At 37.8% G+C, this 19,581-nt stretch overlaps 1 protein-coding gene across 21 annotated transcripts in view; it reads right to left on the bottom strand.

The window, feature by feature from the left end:
- Positions 1-19,581, bottom strand: part of DOCK9 (dedicator of cytokinesis 9) — a 113,882-nt gene that overhangs the window by 81,185 nt on the left and 13,116 nt on the right. For 4 of the 21 annotated variants that reach the window (XM_071430916.1, XM_071430922.1, XM_071430923.1 and 1 more), the window contains exon 1: positions 14,293-14,928. The exons of 4 other annotated variants lie outside the window; for them this stretch is intronic. In XM_071430916.1, coding sequence (XP_071287017.1) covers positions 14,293-14,454 — 162 coding nt within the window. In that variant the 5' untranslated portion in view covers positions 14,455-14,928. Of the gene's footprint in view, positions 1-2,594; positions 2,839-14,292; positions 15,337-19,581 lie in introns of those variants that run through there. 13 more of the 21 variants (XM_071430924.1, XM_071430927.1, XM_071430931.1 and 10 more) reach the window with 8 other exon arrangements.

Genomic DNA, 19,581 nt, shown 5'->3' with positions numbered 1-19,581 from the left:
CAGAAACATAATCTGTTTTGATAAGCACTTACTACTTGTGACTATCAAAATGCAACTGGACAGCAGGAATATTCATTGTGACTTTTACAACAGCTAGCACAACAGCAGCTCATCCCAAGCAGTGTTTTGAGGCACCACCTGGAAAATCTAAATGCTTTTTTCCATGGGCTCTTCTTGCTTGTTAACCTCAAGGGCAAAGTTATGACACAATGTAATTCAAATCACAGGGACACAAAGGAGCACACACATACTGACATACTGGCACTGAAAGCAGCAGATGACTCTTTCTGTGAACCCACCCACCTAATCAGGAAAAGTTAATTCTGGCACAGCACTCAATCAAATAACATTGTTTCAATAACACATGGGAGTCTTCCAGTTATAAATACCTAGCTCCCTCAATACTCCAACAGACTCTCAGTGAACTACATTTAAAAAAATTAAATGAATATGACATAAATTGACAAAAAACCTGTTGCTTCCGACAGCCGGTTCTATCTCATCTTTTTAAAGAATGCTTGAAATGTGTGCTAGGCAAATCACATCATATTTGCACAAAAGGAATACATCCACACTTGAAAAAATATTTTAGACAATAGTAAATGAGAAGTATTGCTAGAGTAAACCAGAAGCCTACTGTTCCATATGCTTTTGAGGATTGCTGTCCAATGTAACTCCCAGGTTTTTAACCCAGGAAATAAGAAGTTCTGCTGTTCAGAATTTGTTACGGCAACTAGCAACTTTGTCAGTCTTGGTTACTACCTCACTGCACCCTGCACCAACGACAGGGTACCTACCTTCACTGTGCCAGTAAGAATTTACTGCAACATCACAGCACAATGAAATAAAAATGGACCCAAATGTCAATGTCAAATGAAACATCACACCTTACGTTTTGCTTTATGCCTGGCACACACTTGCTGCAGGTTACTTGCACCACTTCATCTAGCTTTGCCCAATAACTAGACAAAAGGGATCTATAATTATGTTATATATACACTTGTGTGTATATATATGTAAACAGTTTAAGGACAAAATAGTAACTGAAATGATAGTGAAGACATTTTTAATGTGATCTATGCAAAACCTAAATGTTCTTCCCTTTAAATACTGACCTTTGTGTTGAATGCATGCACTTCACCCAAAAATGAAAAAATGAGAGCAAACACTGGAGATGTATTATTCCATGAGCATTAAATTAAGTAGTATTTGCAAAATTATAAAGAAGTACTTAATAAATGGTGATAAGTAAACACAGTATTGTGTTATACTTTTTTTTCCTTCTTAAATAAGTACATGTGCCTTGCTGATTGGCTTCAGTACTTCAAGTATCTGCAGGAACACTAATATCCTCTCTGAGTATTCATGGGGGAATAAAAACAATTCTAAATAAAGTTAAACATTCCAAAGGCAGGAAAGAACACAGAAGATTAGCTCATATTGTACTGATGAAAATCTGGACCAGAAATTAGAACACACCCATCCAAAAAAATCCCACAGTCTACTAACAACTCTCTGAATAGAACAAAACCAAAAAAAACCAGTGACAAGGGAAAGAAAGTTTGTCTTACTAGCACACATGTAAGCTTTCAGTTATATACAGTAACAATTCCCAAAAAAGTTACAGATGAGCATTACTAAATACAAATGGCCAAAATGTTTTAGTTCAATTCTTAAATACATAGTGTGAAGCTCAAATAAGAGGGAGGGGAGACACTATAATTTGAGGATCACCCCACTAACTTCAACTACAGGCAGACAAATAAAGAGAGGACCATCAGCAGCAGCAATTCAGCATGTAATAATACTAAATGAAGTTGAAATTTTAGTAAGAACTATCAAGGTAATTTCTACTGATATACAAGTACTAGTTTACCAACTCTCCTTTGAACAGAGTTGGTGGATTCATTGCAGCTCACTTACTATGTTCTCTTGCTGTACTATTAAAGCCCCAACAGAACTAAGTGTCTAGCAGTGTTTCAGACAAAATAGTTCTTATTTGATTATTTCCCCCACAGACAGAAAATTTTCCTTTTCCTTCACTGGAAGCTATTTTAGAACTTTAAATCCCTAAATAATTTGCATTGAAAGAATTGAAAAATAAGTCCTTTAACAGAGAGATAGATACTTTAACAGAAGTAGTCATTAATTATTTAGATAGTTCTTTGATCATTTAAGTAAAATTTAACTGTTACACACACACTTCAGGAAGTTCAAAGATACATTAATTGGAAGATATGCTGGGCAATTAAAAAACAGAAGTGCTAGAAAGAGTATTAAAGCATATGTAGTTTTCATGCTAGGTTCAAAGAGCTGTATAATATGCTAGACAGAAGAGACTGAAAAGCAGCTAGTCTGAAAGCCAAATTCCAAAGTCACACTCAAAGAGAACCAAAGATCTGATAAACTAGAACAGTAAAAATCAATTTAAAAGGCAGACAACCCACAGAGAATCAAACCTAAATCCTAAATGCAAATTATTCACAAGTAAGAATGCTGGAACTTCTCATCTGCATCAGATTTAGAAGTTTTTCATTGACAGAAAGGACAGGAATTATTAAAGGGAAGAGACAGCTTGTTTAAAGAATTCTTACCAGCACAAGCACAGGACTCTCCGCTTGCACTTCACAAGGACCTGCATCCTTGCCTTTCTGTGGAGATTCTACAGAAAGCTCTTTCTTAGGATTTCTGTTTGTTCTTGCCTGCATTCTTTCATTGAAAATACAGACAGCAGCAAAACTGTATGTTTTTTGGCATCAAAGTAATCCACATGCCAGTGATTCAGTGAAAACAAAAGCTTTTTCCCTGGCACAAGCAGCACAAAGCACAAACTAGTCTAACTTCTCAGCTGCAGTTTGCTAAATCTGTTATGGTGGGAATGCATGACAGACAAAGGCCAGCCCCTAAACATGCTGTACTCCTCTGGGGAAGGAAAAAAAAAAAAAGGTGGATCCATTTTAACGCCTTAAGGTTATGAGCCAAACACAAAAGAGAATGTGCATATCTAAAATTACTACATAAAACAGGCTGAGTCTTTTACAGCATGTATAAAATCAAGCCTTCACTAATTCAAAAATATTTTCAGTATAAGAATTAGTGACTTATTGACAACTGTGTCTTTTTAGAAGCATAAAACCCTAAGTATTGTGCTTTTTAAAATTTTTTACAATAATGTCACTTACTCAGGTGCTATCAATAATCCGCCACTAACCAAGGACATTCTCCCTGAACAGATACACTACTCTTTTTTTGGGGGTAGAGTGGGCATGACCTTTTTTATCTTAGTGCTAAATCTGTATTAAAAGTTTCACTTAACACCAAATTGCCTTCACTGTAAAAATCTTACATACTCTACAAAGATACTAACTCAAAATAAAATTCAAAAAACTTAACTCTTCAACTACCAGTATCCCTCTGCCTCTTTCCTCTCTTCAGCCAGTCAGCTCACTCCTGTATTGCACATTATTTGTGCTCATTCCTCACAACCCTTCAACACTGTAGGTGTCCATGACTGATCAACATCCAAAAACACAGAGAAGACAATGCAACAAAATCTTCAAACATTTTGAGAGAAGACAATTGGGAAGAAGACACTTCTGCAGCCATGAAGAAGAGCGAGCCATCGCTCGCTGCCTTTGGCCAGTACAAAACCCTGCAGGGTGTCAGCCTTGTCTTGTGAACAGCTTGCAGAAATGTCTCCTGGCCTCAGGACATCCAGGCTACAACAGTGCTCAGTGGTCGCTCTCTTCCTTTCAGTCTTTAATTACAACATAACTCAATCACAGAATTCACAGAGTCACAAGGTTGGAAGAGACCTTCAAGATCATCCAGTCCAATCCAAACCCCAATACCTCAACTAAACCATGGCACCGAGTGCCACACCCAGTCTGTTTTTGAACACATCCAGGGATGGTGATTCCACCACCTCCCCGGGCAGGTGACAAGTCACGCTTCAACTTTGCTTTTTTAACCCAACCTACTCTCTTACCATAGCACTACTTACAGCCACTGTTCAGCACACACATACAGTGGCAAAATAAGAAGCAGCATTTTTATTGGATTAATTTCTGTGCAATTGCAAAGGAATTTTGTAAGCAACCTAGCTGACATTTTTGGAAATTTTTAAGGTTTGATTACTCCAACTTCCCCACACAGTAGTTTTAGCTAAATTCTCCTGGGGAAAAAAAAGTGAATGGTGATGAGCAGTTTTCTCCAGGTTTTGAGAGGAATATTTTGGTTTTCTCTTTGTTTCTTTTCAACACTAATGAGTTGCAACCTCCAAGTTCACAAATACAGCTCAGTAGCTGTATTTACCAAGCAAAAATACATCTGAGAGAAAATTCAACTCCCCAGAGAAACACATCCTTATTTTAGACTCTGTCTACTAAGGAACCAGACAGCTGTGGAAACTAAGCCACCACCTTCATTCAGTTCTCAGTTCTCTTGGGACAGTTAGTTATCTCAGTTCAATATAACTCACATCCTAAATTTAACTTGGCATGAACTTTTATCTATTCTCTAGTAGAAGAGAAAGTCACCTTAAACTGCAGAAAGCAGATGAAGTTGTGGAGAAGCTCAACTATCCTACTTTAGTGCTAGTATTCTTTAAACGACACAACTTGAGGCACAGGTTTCTCATTCTTCAGACCTAACATAAGATGTTGATCTCCCTTCCTCTTCTCTCCACTCTCACACTTGTGTAACATACTCCTATTTCAGCCTGCATTCATGAAATTGAGTCTGAACAAGTCTGAAATTGTGTCCACAATGCAACTACATTTCTAAAGAGTGGACAGAAAGAAAAAATAACATTTATTTATTGCCCAGACAATAATGATTGATTATGTTTCTGACTTTTTCTCTAGGAAATACAAGTTCAATTCATGTACTTTTTAAGCTGCCTCTCTCATACTGAGAAACCAAACTCCAGAAAACAGTACTTTATGAAGCTTCATTAAGAGTTAAGAAGGAAACCAGCAGTTTAGTCAAATTTACAAAACAGATCTTCCTGCGTAAAGCAAGGTACACAATAGTTCAAGAACATTTAGTTACACTTTTTATTTTGCACCAGCCCCCTTTGTTTCCAGAGAACGGAAGCACAGAACAGCTTAGACTAAATTACACCATTACTTGAGGATGCAGCTGCCAAACAGGAATTTGTTTCATTGAGATGGTCTGCAATTATACTTAACTGCAACCAGAAATGCACAACCTTATTATGCAAAAGGCATTTGTGAACACTCATACTAATAAAGGCTTTAAAATTATATACATTGCAAGTAGTATTTCTGCTTAATTTAACAATGCATTCTTCTTCTAAATGGCAACATTATTTTACCCTACTCAGGTACCTCTCCTGAATGCATCTGGATTACCTTAATTCAGTATAAATGTGATTTTCTTTCCCTGCTCTTCTTCCTATTCTTCTCCAAATGTGATGAGGGATAAGAAGAAAGCCAACAGGCTAACATTTTTATAATATCAGTTTAAAGATATAGAAGCTATTTTTCCTTATGAATGACTCATGTAATTTCTAGATTGCATTTCACTCACAGATACACCAGTAGAAGAGGTCCTTTCATGTAACAAAAACGGAAGTGTGAGGCAGTACCTCTGGAACTGTATCCTGCATGAAATAGACCTTAACTGCCAAATTGATGTGTACTTCCAACATTTATTTTCTGTTGAGGACTTAGTGATTACCTCGAGAATTTCATTAATTTAAAAACACTTAGGGGGAAAAACCAAACAAACAAAAAAAAAAAAAAAACCACAGCAAAAATATCAAAGCAAACCAAACAAACAAAATCCCAAGAAATATTGTTTATCCAGGCATCACACAGTCAAAATACTTAAGCTACTTTAATAAAGTAGTATATTGAAACAATTTACCAATAATACAGTAAAATTCAAAAAGTGAAAGATGAAAACCAGAACTTTAAGGCATGATGAAACTTTTATCATCTTGTTACATGACCTGTAGTTTTAACCTCCTTAACTGCAATTTTAAAAGAAGTAATTAAAAAAATACTCGGTTTGTTGCATCAGTCATTTACTTCAATAATGATCAACAGAAAATCCAGGAATATAGTGCACACACAGAAAATGTCACTGTGCAAAAACTGACTGCATTTCCAACATGGCTCTCAAAACTGCAGGAAATTACTAGCTAGAGACCTATCTGCAAAATAACTCACATTATTATGGAAACCATGCAATTCATCTTTTTACAAACATTGTGGCTTGAAGGACTTCACATGGTACTCTAGCAACTGTAGTTTTCACACCGCTTCCAATAGCCAAATATTTGTCTGTTTTCTTCCATCATACAGTCCTAAGGAATGCCTAATTAATTACAAAATTACATAGGTAACAAAGTTCTCAGTAGTTCTGGCATACCCCAGTGATTCATCCAGCCAATCTGCTGTGCAAAAGACAAAAGATTTGATTCCTTCAAATCACTTTTCAGTTCAAGAACTTACTTAGCTAATGCACAACATCACATAATAAAAAGTGAGTGATGGTAAGGGAACAGGCAGCCTATGAGAACTTCCTTTGAACTTTAATGGAAGAAAAGATGACTACCCAGCCTCCGTGTAGGAACAGCCTAAAATCTAAGCAGTTTGGTTTGATGGCCCTTCTTTTGCTTTAAGTCCTACTTAAAGTCTGCATCAAGGTCACTAAACCTACTAGCTATAATTACAGGCACCAAACATGCCTCTCTAGGCTGTTATAGGGAAAGAGCTGTCCCTAACCTATAGCAGTTGGGGGGGCAGGGTGCTGGAACAAGAGAAGGAGGAATAATATTACTGTAGGTTTGCATGTCCTGTATCTGGAAAAACAGAAGGATTTTATATTATTTGCTAAAACCCTACACCTCTTCTCTGCTCTGTGGCTATACTCTCTACTTTGTGCCTCTAAATTCCCTGGCAACTCACAGCATCTCTTAAAAAATAATACAAAAATGAGAAGGATAGGTAACTGGAGGGGGGTTGATGCTTTGTTTTGCTAAGGCTTTGGAGGTTGGGTTTCTTTGGTTGGTTGGGTTTTGGTTTGGGCTGGATTTCTAAGGCAATAGCTCATCTGAAAATATGGACCCACCTTAGCAGTGTGACAAGGACCATTAAAAGCCAGTACCTCTTGCTCTCCTCTGTATTAGTACAAGATATTCCAGCACTGCCCTCCCACACTTGGCAGCTTGCCCTGCAGCTGCATTCAAGGCTAACATTTCACAAGTCAGTGGAAGATTCAGTGTTGCAGCTATACATATCTCAGTGCTGCCAAGTTTCATAAGTGACCAACACATAAGTGCTTCCCTGGAAGAACATATTCACAAGTTCAGGAAAAAGGCTGATAGCAGATGGAATGCAGCATGCAATTTACCTGGCAATTCCCTGCCATCCATGCTACACTCAGATGAAACAGAAAAAGTCACACAAAACTCAGGAAGGCTCTTTCTATGGCAAATACTGCAAATGTGTAATTTGCTGTCCCACCAATAAGAACATTCTCAATTGGAAACAGGGATGAGAAAAGAAAATGTGTAAGACACAGATAGGAGTGTGCTACACATTATGCAACTTCTCATGTTCACTTTCTTTGGCAAAGCAAGAAATAAGCCTATTTCACAACAGGGAGAACAACAACCACTCTTGTAGAGGTATCTCTAAATCAGTACGAATGATACAATCTTAAATTTTGCATTGCAGGGAAAATTACTCTCAAAACACTATTTTTAGGGAGAGAGTTAAGTAGCCTGGATAGGACAGAAATGCTGAGATACTACACAGAAGAGATCTCAATCATGAGTAGGTTGCACCAATGAAAAAAGTAACACCAATGTAGAGGTCTGTACTACCACTCAAGGAGCTGGACTAAAAAAGCCTTTCTTTTAGTAACAGTATAAAGTTAAAGGATTCTTGCAGTGAGCACCTCTATTGGACCCATAGTGATTCTGCACAATGCAGTTTTTAAAAGCTTTATTCCACAGAATATGAATTTGGCTAAAGTTGTCAACACAGACATGGCATATCTCATTATACAGTAGCTTAGTTGGGGAACTCTTACACGATGACAAATAAAAACCAAAACAAGTGTAAAATCACAGCAAAGATAAAAAAAATACAGATTAACTTTTGTCCATGTCACATATCTGCATACCATTATCTCTGATGTATCAATTTGTGATGCAATTAATTTCAAATCATCTTAGTAGGAATGTTTTTGGGCAAAACCAGACTTCCTTAAGATCCCAGATGAAAAAATAAAAGAAAACAAATTAAACAAATAGGAGATGTCGAGATTAAAACTGCACTTCTGAATTAACTGTGGTCCTGACATATGTCCTTACAGACAGGACATACATCAGCAGACTGACTGTGGGAACAGTACTGAACTAAAGATGACTTTTCTCCTAACTGGACAGGACCTTATGACTATCAGAAACTAACAGGGCAGAACATACACACAAAAAGTGGATCAAACCCCCAAGTCTAACAACCTCTCAAATGGAAGTAGTTCTGTGCCAAGCAAGCTTGAGGATGGGGGAGGAAGGGGAGGTGTGGGAAGGTGCCTGGAGGTGTTCAAGCGCAGGTTGGATGGGGCTCCGAACAACCTGCTAGGGGAAGGTGTCCCTTCCAAACCAAAGGATTCCATGATTCCAAGATTTACTTTAGTTGCATTTAATTTCATGACAGAATAGGGTACCTACATCTATAGATGAGTCAAATGAGCATTCAGGGTGTTCCTAAAGCAAGTGGATGGAAGTATTAATCAAGAAAGAGGAGCAGAGATGTGAAGTCCTTTCCATATGCTCATGAAGTCTAGACTCTACTCTTAAAAGCCCCACCTGTGCAGCTTCTCCACCACAGAAGTCTTCTTCTCATTTCTTAAATCCATATAAAACTTTACAGGGGGGTTTCAGGAGTTTTTTGTATGGGTTTTTTAGGGTGGTTTAGAGGTTTTGTTGGTTGGTTGGTTGGTTGGTTTTGTCTGGGTTTTTTTGTTTGTTTGATGGGTTGTGTTGCTCTTTGGAATTTTTTTAGCTCCATACATTTTGACTTCTTTCAGCACAAGATACCCTTCTGCTACATTCAAAGGGAACATGTTTTCCACCTGGATGTAAATTGGGGCCATATTTTTGGGTTGGGTAGCACATATCTTTCTGTGCTAGTCCAACACATTTTGTCATGAATGAACAATGGATTATGCATGTAGACTTGACCAACTATCCTGATTTTATCCTCAGGCCTGAAGCCTTTTTTCCTGAAGATAAAATGCTTAACCTTATCTTCCACATGCCAGGGCACTGAGTGCTTGCCAGCCTGTTTCTGATAGTCCTCTCATGCATCTTTCAAAGATGTGTATTTGATGTAGGTACTACACACTTGGTGAATATGTGCTGCAATTTCCCCTGCTGAGAGCGCAGAGGGATATGAGGAGATGGACATTTGAGCATTCTTCCCAAAGGAATCTAATGAAAGGTCAAAACAAAAGAAGTCTACAGAAACCATCAGGAGATTTAGCCAAAACTACAAGTCAGCACATCAGCCGCCAGGTTTTTATTCAGCCAGAGCAGTAAGATGAAAGGAGATAAAAGAAGTGCTCTAATTCAAGTGACCCATGAAAAACCCCATGCCACAGTTAGATGCTGTACTCATACATATCTATTTCTTCCTCATTAAGAGGCCTAATGAAGCCTAATGCTCTCCTTGTTGATGAATAAAAGCCACTGGTAATACAGTTACAAGTTGAAGCAAGTTATGAGAGTGTAACAACAGACTAACTCATACAAATTGTCTGCACACCATTACAGAATTGCTGCATAAGCTGTTCGAGCATATTAAAATAAAACAACTTCCACTTACTCAGCACAATTACTTCCTCAGAACTCTCTCCTTTTATATATTTCTACTAAACCTTTCTATCTCATACAAAGAAGTTGATATTAATTTGCAAATCCAGACAGCAAGAACACACCTTAATATAAGCTATTCAGTAAATGAAGTCTTAAAGGTTTATTTAAAATACAACACATTAAATTAAGAAGAATATCTTTTTAAAATTATACATATATAGTTTATTTTTAAATCAAAATATCTGCAACTTCTGTGGAGTTATTTCCAGAATGATGTAGCTCACTGCTGTCATTAGTCAATCTTCCCACATGCCCAGACTTTGGTGTATCTTAAAAGATGTTACAGTTTATTAATAAACCAGATGACTCATGAGCAGCACAGGAAAAGCAGACACCAAAAAACTCAGGAACACCTAATAATGATGCTGCTGTCAAATCAACTGGTGACACAGACTTAAGACAGTGCAGCTACTAAAATGTAGCAGGTTCTGTTTCCAGCCAACACCTAAATCTACCCTATTAAAAGCTGTGCACGTACTATTTCAAAATGCCCTGCACTTCTTTTCAGAAATTGTGTAAGAGCAATTTAAATAACAGATATTTTCAACACCAGACATAACATATTTAAAGACTACTTTAATTATCAGGCCCCATCTTGCACAAGCCACAGCCATCACAGTAACTTAAGTAGGTTTACCAAACTACAAGGTTCTAAAGCTTAATGAGAGAAATGCCAGCGCTGGATAGGCCATTAAAAGCAAACTGAGCAGAAAGCATTTCAAGCATGGGAAAAAAAGGAGTTGTTTTCTGCAATTTTCAGACAAATATGTAAAAAGTAAGTGAATGTCCTTCAACGCAGTCTGTCTCACTGCAGAATTTTCTAGCTCTTCCATAGGTGCTGGTAGCCCACTCCCCCCAGCTTCTTCCATCACCAAATACTTCAAGGGGCTTGTTAGCAAGCCTCAAACTTTTAAAATTTTGCTAGTTCTGCTATCACCACATAATTTTTCCTTGCTCATTTTCCACCTTTATCAACCACCCAAAACAGCTGTTTAGGACCTAACTTGTACACTGACATTTGACTCTGAGATAATGTTTGCTTATACAGTGATAACAAAAAACCCCCACAAAACCAAAAAAAAAAAAAACAAACCAAAACCTGAACAAAAATATAAAAAGAAATAACATGCAATATTGTTGCGCAGATTAATTTTTTTTTAATCACAGGAAAATTGAGAAAAATTAAGTAAAGTAAATAACCATTCAAGCTAGTATTCTGAAACTATATCCTTCAACTTACTACAAAATTAGGCACATTAAAATGTTTTCTCAACACTTGCCAAACATAAATATGCCCAAGATGGGCATTTGGGAAAAATATAATTTCATTAATTTTGGTGCAACTTTTAACAGCATCTCAAACTAAATTTATAATCTTTAATTAAAATAAAGATCCTTATACATGTGGACCTAAAGACCCTACAAGACCCCATGTTCTAGCAATACAAAGTGACAGGTTAGAAATATGCCTGAAGCTAAGCTATACCATTTTCATTGCAAGTTTGAATGACATGAGATGGACAGAAATAAACTGTACTCCTGAGAACACATTCTCACATGGGCTTCATTTTATCTTTCCTTCAAGCAATCAAAAGAGCAGGTCCTCTTAAGATAAAACTTAAATTAGATTTAAAAGACTTTAGATTTAACCTCCTGACATCTGGGTTAAAGGCTAAATAAGAAAAACATATGCTAAATCAACTGCCTCTGCCTCCTTACTTTCTTCTCAGAAGAGGTGATTTTTTTCTTCAAGTGGTGCTACTTCCTGAGAGTCTCCTTTTCACTGGAAATTTTCAGGTTTTCAACATTGATTTTATAAGAGGATCAATGTGTTGTTATCTGAAAGGAGTCCCTGAAATTCACTGGTGTTTTGACAGTAGCACTGTATCAGGAGATATTTGATCCAAAGTGGCTAAACAGACGTGATAGGAGGTACAGCCAAACAGCTAAGCTAAGACATTGCAACTCAGATATGTTACAGCACAGACAAAGAGGTGAAACCACACACCCACTTGCATCTGTTGCAAAAATCACCAAAATAAAAAACAACACAAGTAAGTGACACTGCTTTTGGTATCACTCTTGGTCTTGGCCATACAGGTTTTCTTCAGAGATGAGATTCCTGGAGCCTCCACCTCCATGCACAGCTTCTTGAGGAGAAGTAACACAATTTGTCGCCCTGAAAGCCACCACTTTGGAAGGGAAAGAGCTAGACAAGCTAGCTTTCATAGCAAAGCCTACAGACATTATGTAATGAGATAAATGAGTAATTTAAGAGATACAAGTCTTATATACTTCGACAAGTTCCATAAAATCACTTGTCACTGTTGCCAGGATTGCAGTATCTTCCCTCTCCTCCCCATTCTTCAGAGAATCCCACTTCCCAATCTTCAGGGCTAAATCTGTAGCAATTGCTCCCCAGACTCAGACAGCACCTAAGAAAGCAATAGCCAGTGCCAGCTCTGATTATCAAGAGCATGACCTTTAAACAAACTCCTGGTTTTTTCTTGTAAAACCCTGACTTTTGTTTGTCTGGACTACACTGGTCCATCACAATGAGCAGGAAGTCATTCTGACTCCTTGATTCCGCACACTCCTCCATACGAACATTCAGGTATTTTCCCCGGAAAATATCTTATCTTAATCCACTACTTCCAGTTAAACCAAGCTACCGAAGCCATAAAGGAAAATTCAAAAAAAAAAAATGTCATTATTTAAAAGCATCTAGATATTTTGGAGTTGGAAAAAATTCAACCCCCCCAAGAGACAGATGTAGAACTTCATTTGCAAATGGCAGATTAAGCACATCTTGCCAGTTTGTATCAATTCTGTAGGACAAAATTAAAGAAAAATAATTGCTGGAACAGTACCATGTGAAACAAAGAAAAAATATATACAAAAACATTTCACTGCATACTCCAAGTTACAGTAAGTCATATTACATTAAAAAAAAGAAGTATTTCTTCATTCACTCACCTAACTATATGTAGAATTCCAGGCCAGTAAGGGTGTTAGGTCTTAAATTCAATGGGTTACCAAAGTAATTGAAAGTACTCATTACACAGAATTTAAAAAATTTCTAACAATTTTCTGTATGAGGCTAACTTAAAAATGGCTAACCGTGTAAAAAGGCTTCTAATACCCAGAGGAAGCCATTTTATTTGTAATATCAAACTATATTAAGCAAATGCAATGTTATCATGAAGGGTAATATACATACTATAAGTTGTTTAAAGCATCTGAAGACAGCTCAGATTATTCTGTGTTCTTTCCTAGAAGCTTGTGTGTGTATCCATGAATAGAAATATACATGTGTGCATACATATGTGTATGTAGGCAGATTCACACATATGTGCAACCACACACCTGTTTTTTCCCTTAAATTTCAGTTCAGCAAAGAGCTGAACTGAAATTTAAGGGAACAGCACAAAGAGCAACAAAAGCTTTGTGAAATTTCTAAAGACTTTCCATAGCTGCAGTTGCACAGCATGGGTATGCCAGCAAGATAACAAGCTCAAAATCTGTCCAGCTATTTCAGTGCACCACGCCCCTCTCATCCCAACTACCAAGCCAGTGACAAAGCAATTAGCAAGTAAACTCAAATTGGTTTGAATTGAATTAATATTAAAATCCCTCACTAGCCCAATTGTGAAGCAAGTTATGCACACTAGTTAGCTCTTGCAATTCCACCCCCTGAAGTCTAAATGTAATACACCTGACGCAGAAACACGTCACGAACCTGGGGGGTACAAAGACCACAGTCTCACTTTAAAGCTTGGTTTCTTTACATCAGGAAACACCTAGAAAGCCTTTCAGAGCAAAGCAGGTTCAGGAAACAGTTATTGCTACCTTTAACCATTTTTTTTTTCCTTCTAGAATGCTCCTGTATCCCTTTCAGGAAGTTAAACAGAAATAGAACAGTCAAACCATTTCAGAGAAAAAAAATACACTCAAATCCATAAGAAAAAAATAAACCTTAAATGCTGGGTTACTGTTTCCTCAACAATGCCTTCCTTAGTTTTTTCAAACAATATAACCATCAGTTGTTCCTCAGTCCAAGTGCCAAATACATTCCAAGAGTATGTTTAGAAAGATCTAAGAGCAGCCAATCTTCTACAACAATTACAGAGTGGAAACTCTTCAGAGCTATCAATACAAATCTAAATGATACAAGGAATATGAATCTTAAGCTTTAACATTACAGCTGCATGCACACATACATAACATGCCACATACATGCACTAACATCCTACAATTTCAGGACAAGATACATATCCATGTCTGTACATGCAGATGTTAAATAAACATGCTATTCTGGTTTTAGTTTAGCTTTCAATTAGCAGATAAAATTATTAATGAAACAAGTTTTTATTTACCAGGAATGAATGAATCAGTATTTCTGAATCTTCATCTGGCAAGCTGAATGCTGTGTATTCAAGGGCATTGTTTTCCCCTTGCTGTTTGCATATATAACCACAGTTTCTCTCAAAAACTGTACGAATGCCTTTAAACAGAATCACACTTGTCGTGCAACCCATTCCCAATCTGTTGAATTTTGCATTTCTAGCAGCCCTGATTGCAATTGCAGAATGTCTTCTTCGGTTGCTCGACTCAAGTAATTTTCCTGTGCTTTGCAGAAATATTTCTTTGTACAATCCTCATTATGTCCCACATTTAGTACGTTCCTCGACTAGAAACCATCAGCTACTGAAATGTAATCCTATTTGCTTAAGCCAAATACTGCCAAAAATCCAGCGGCTGAAGACAAAAAATCAGAGGGCGATGAAAAGCAAAGGATACCTCAGCTGTAGAAGACAGGAGGCTTTCAGCATGTGCTGCACTCCACCAGAGATGAAAAGATATTCCAAGGGGTTATGGAAAGAGCTCCTGTATTCAGAGATCCTCAGAACATAATCAAAGATGAAAGGAAACTGCAAAGATACTGCTGCAGTTTCTGCTGCCAGCCACAAAGAATCCTCATCTGCTGCAAGAAAGCAGCCTCCCAGAATGCTTAGCACAGAGTTCGTACTGGCAAACACTTCTTTACTTGACCTACATGTGCTTTTTAATGTCTGAAACAAAAAGCTTCAATATAAAACACTGAAAATATGAGGGGGAAATTCTTAAATCACTGCTGCTATGCAAAGAAAACAGCATGCTATATATACTTCTTTCAATCAAACCTGTACATCAGAGCATGCTATTATCAGTTCAGGCAAACCACAAGGGAACTGAAGACTGTCTTCACTTTTCCCTTTCTTTCTTACATGCAAAGTGATCTGTCAGTTCCCACCTGCCAAAAGCCGAATTTACTAGTCCTTGATTGTAAATAATCAATATCACAAAAGGAAAAAAAAAAAAAAAGAAAGAAAAAGACTATCTAGTTCAGATCAACATCCACCTCTAAAACCAAAATATAGAATGAAATTTAAAATACATACATTTCTTGGTTTTATAGTGACTCACATCTGTGCTGACTGAATTTATCACTACAGGACACTAGTTCACATACTGCAACAGTATCTGTTGTACAAGCACATAAATATCTTTAACTGACACTGAGAAGAAATGTTAAATTTTTAAAACTACTTTAAAGGCAAGCAATTTGCAAAAAATAACTGTCCCAGTCCACATCACAAGAGTGCTGTATCACCCTGTCAGAGAGTGCTGGTGAGTTTTATATTTCTGCTAAACTGAAAGCACTTATTTACTTACCAAACTGTAAAACTGGATGCAAAAGTGAACTTACAGAAACAATTGTTGCAGTGGAGTTAAAGCAAACTAAATTAAAAGCATGAAGGGAGGGAATAAACAGATTCAAGATGTCAGCTACAGATTTGTGCCCATAAAATTTTCTTCTCAAGGAAATATTTGCAAGCTATAATGATACTTCACAAGAAATATTTCAGACTTAATAGCATTTTTCCCTAACATCTGCCTAGCTAATACATGTCAATATGCTTCTCATTACATTTCTAACCTAGATAAAACACAGTAACATGTAGACACATCAATTAAAAAAACCCCAAAACCCCAACAATACTTGACAGTGATCCAAGTAGTTCCTGTCAGTCCCATATTCAGAAAGGCAGAAGCTAGACCACTTCTCGTACTAGGAGAAATACCAATTGTTTTAAGTTCTGCTAATAATGAACAGCTTTATCATAAGGGAGAACAAAGAAGGTCATGGTGAAGAATTTGGCATAAATTCTGCTATGAAGGACAGAGATACTTCATACATAACCATGAATCTTGCACAGCAACATCTCCCTACCTATCCTACCCTCTTTGAAAAGAAGAAGTAGGTCAGTGAGGGAAATGCAGTGCTCCATTCACTAAGGCTGGATAACGACATCCTTACAAACATGCAAGGGAAAACAGTCATGGGAATTACCACAGAAGGCATTCCCCAAAAATATATTCAAGTTAACTGTTTCTAGTGCAGAAGCCCACTTTGTTCCCATCTGAAATGTAGGATTACAGAGACCTGACAAAGTTCAGGTTACAAACACAGCATCAAAAGTTAAGAGATCATTAAAAAGAAGCACTGATTAGAGGGTTTTCCATGCAATTTCAAAGACTTTATAAGAGCAAATGCCTCTAGCAAAAAGAAAAAAAAAAAAAAAAAAAAGAAAAAGTAGCTTACACCTTAAAAGAGTATGAGAAAAACAGGTCAGTTAACAACAAGTTATCATGCGTAGACAGTTCTTCCACATGTCTAGAAAATTACCTTACTTGTAAAATACTAGCTAGGTTATGGAGAAACAGGAAGACAAAAAAAATTTAATTTGAAAATACAAACACCATAATCTAACTCAGGTTGGAAATGACCCTGGGAGGTGTTCTAATTCAAAACCAATTAAGAGAAAAATTTATTCCAACTATATCTTGAATAAATTTAGCATCAGGTTTCTACAGTATTTTAGAAACAGCAACTGAAACTGACATGGATCAATACAATGGTAACACCACCATGAAAAGCATCCTCATCACAGTCTAGAACTTCCTCATGAGGGGAAGAGAAGGGGCAGACACTGATCTCTTCTCTGGACAGTGACAGTGACAGGACTGAGGGAATGGCCTGGAGTTGTGTCAGGAGAGGTTTAGGTTGGATATTAGAAAAAGGTTTTTCCCCCAGAGGGTGGTTGGGCCCTGGAACAGGCTCCCCAGGGCAGTGGTCACAGCACCAGCCTGACAGAGCTCAAGAGGCGTTTGGAAAATGCTCTCAGGCACATGGTGTGACTCTTGGGAATGGTCCAGTGCAGGGCCAGGAGTTGGACTTTATGATCCTTGTGGGTCCCATTCAACTCAGCTTAGATTCTGTGATTCCAAATAGAGCTTGAAAGGGAAATAATTATGGGGACATGTTGGGGTAGGAAGAAACCACAGGGAGCAGGAGAAATCTGAATCGTATACAATGCAAAGAAGTCTGCCAACAAGCAGACTTTTTATTAATTTGGTGCAAAGTGGAAGTTTTCAGCTTCATTAAGGAGATTCCTTGAATTGTAATCAGCAACTGCACAAACAGTGATCATCCAGGCAGCAATGTGACACAATGCAATATTATTCACTTCAGTTTCACATCTCAAAGTGAAATGGTGTCATGGCTTAGTAAAGGTATTCCCCAATTTAGTGTCCCCACTGAAACATTCCAAACCATTGCCATTGAAACACTCCTCATTCATTGCCCCCTGCTCTTCCACAATGTGGGTGGCTGGAGAACTAGAGGCACAAAGATCACAGGCTGAGATAGGAACAATTTACTGGAAACAGCAATTAAATAAGAAAACACAGTAACAGCAGCAATACTAATAAGAGTGTACAAGAATGAGGTGAATGGTTCACACAATTGCTCACCACATGCCCCTGGTAACACCAGAACCACCATCACACTATCCCCATTGCAAGAGATCCCTTTCCCTGTCCCCAGAAAATGACATAAGGTGGTAGAGAGTAACCTCTGGGAAAAAGCCATGCCCCTCCTGGTTACTGCAAATATTAACCCTGTCCTGGCCAAAACCAGGACAAATGGGAGGCTAGAAAAATTCTTACAAAGGTCTGACAGCACTTTGCCCACTGAAGAGAGCTAAAAGACGGCCAAGGTAGGTAAAAGTCTTAATCCAATGGTAAAATTACCAAAGCAGAACAAATCAATATATGAACAAGTCCAGACTGTACATATGAGCAGCAAACTACCCATTGCAAACTGCCTTTAGCTGAGCCTGGGTTATGGAAAGGTCTTTTTCCATAAGGCAGGGAGTGAAGGGGAGGAATGTAAGGCTACAGGGAGGAGACAACACTAATGCCTGCCTTCTCTTGGTTTATGCAAAAGGGCATCAACCAGAAAGCATGCAGACTTACAAGCTATTTGTGTTAGTACACATTGCCAACATTACACCCCTAAGCCAAACCACTCATTTATATGGGGAACAACAAGCTCCTCCCTGCTACAGTCTATATTCAATCTGCACTGACTGCACCAGGAGGACAAAAAAATTATTTAGGTGTGTTAGCTCCAGATTGTTCAGAATCATGCATTTTTGAGACATGTTCTTTTGGAAAATTAATAAAGTAGTTCTAGTTTCCTTCCAAAAAACAGAATTGTTTTAAGGACCAAACCACTCCTCTGATTAGAGTAAATTACTAATAATCACTTTGCACTTGGGAAATGGAGGATTTCAAATCAACACGTTAAGTAATCCTTTGCCAACCAAATGAGTTCCAAGAAAGCATAATGACACAGGTACAAATTAAATGTGTGTTAGCAATCAGACAGTTCTAAACAATGTTTACAAGTTTCCATTTGACAATGCTTAATGCATACCAAGGTTAGGGAATCAACCTGGGTTGATATAAAATCTTCAGCTCATGCTATAAAATTCTCAGTATCAAAATGAGAACTTAGAGACTCCTAGACAGAAATTGAACAGTTAAGAGGGTAGAGGTCAAACTAGGGAGATCTTCCAATTGAATGGGTTTCTACAAAACATGCTTCTGTCTTCAGAAAAGCCTCAACTAAAGGAAAACACTTCATAGAGACACAGCCCCCTACCTGCAAGAGAGCATACTTCAGGGAGCATTCAAGCACCTAAGTCCTAGCATAAGAGCCACAAAAACATCCTTAACTCTTGAAACATTAGCAGCAGGTACTTGTATTTTTACCTACAAAATTGTCCATGACATTAAAATGCCCAAAGTAACGCCATCTTCACATGACTGAACGTTGGGTTCCTCAGAGATCTTACACATCCTGACTGAATTCCACTTTTCACAAAACATGACAGCATTTGTAGGTGGAGGAGCACTACCTCTCATCTGGCAGCTGCCTGTACATTGGCTCAGAATATTAGAGATGGGGCCCTAAAGCTTCCTCAGTCCAGAGGTGAAAATCAATATCACTTGGCATTTTTGGAGTGCCTTAACAAGCCAATGACAGTATTTCAAAGGCAACACATTCGTTTCTGCCTGAAAAAGCTGCGCTGCAGAAAAGACTTGAAGCTCCAATAGCCCTGCAAGAGTAAAAAGAAGTGTATATCAAACACTTCATACTTAATAGGAGTGCTCATAGAGGACCAGAAAGTTCAGACGCTGATTCCTTTTGCAAATACTGTTTCTGCAATGACTGCTGCATGCAGATTTCATAGAAGAGTTTTACCAGGTAATTA

Source organism: Agelaius tricolor, unplaced genomic scaffold (assembly GCF_023055355.1).
Source record: "Agelaius tricolor isolate 1412-34295 unplaced genomic scaffold, bAgeTri1.0.p SCAF_7, whole genome shotgun sequence".
In the NCBI taxonomy this organism is placed as follows: domain Eukaryota; kingdom Metazoa; phylum Chordata; class Aves; order Passeriformes; family Icteridae; genus Agelaius; species Agelaius tricolor.
Note: the sequence above shows the minus strand (reverse complement) of the source record. Positions and strands in the feature narration are given on the sequence as shown.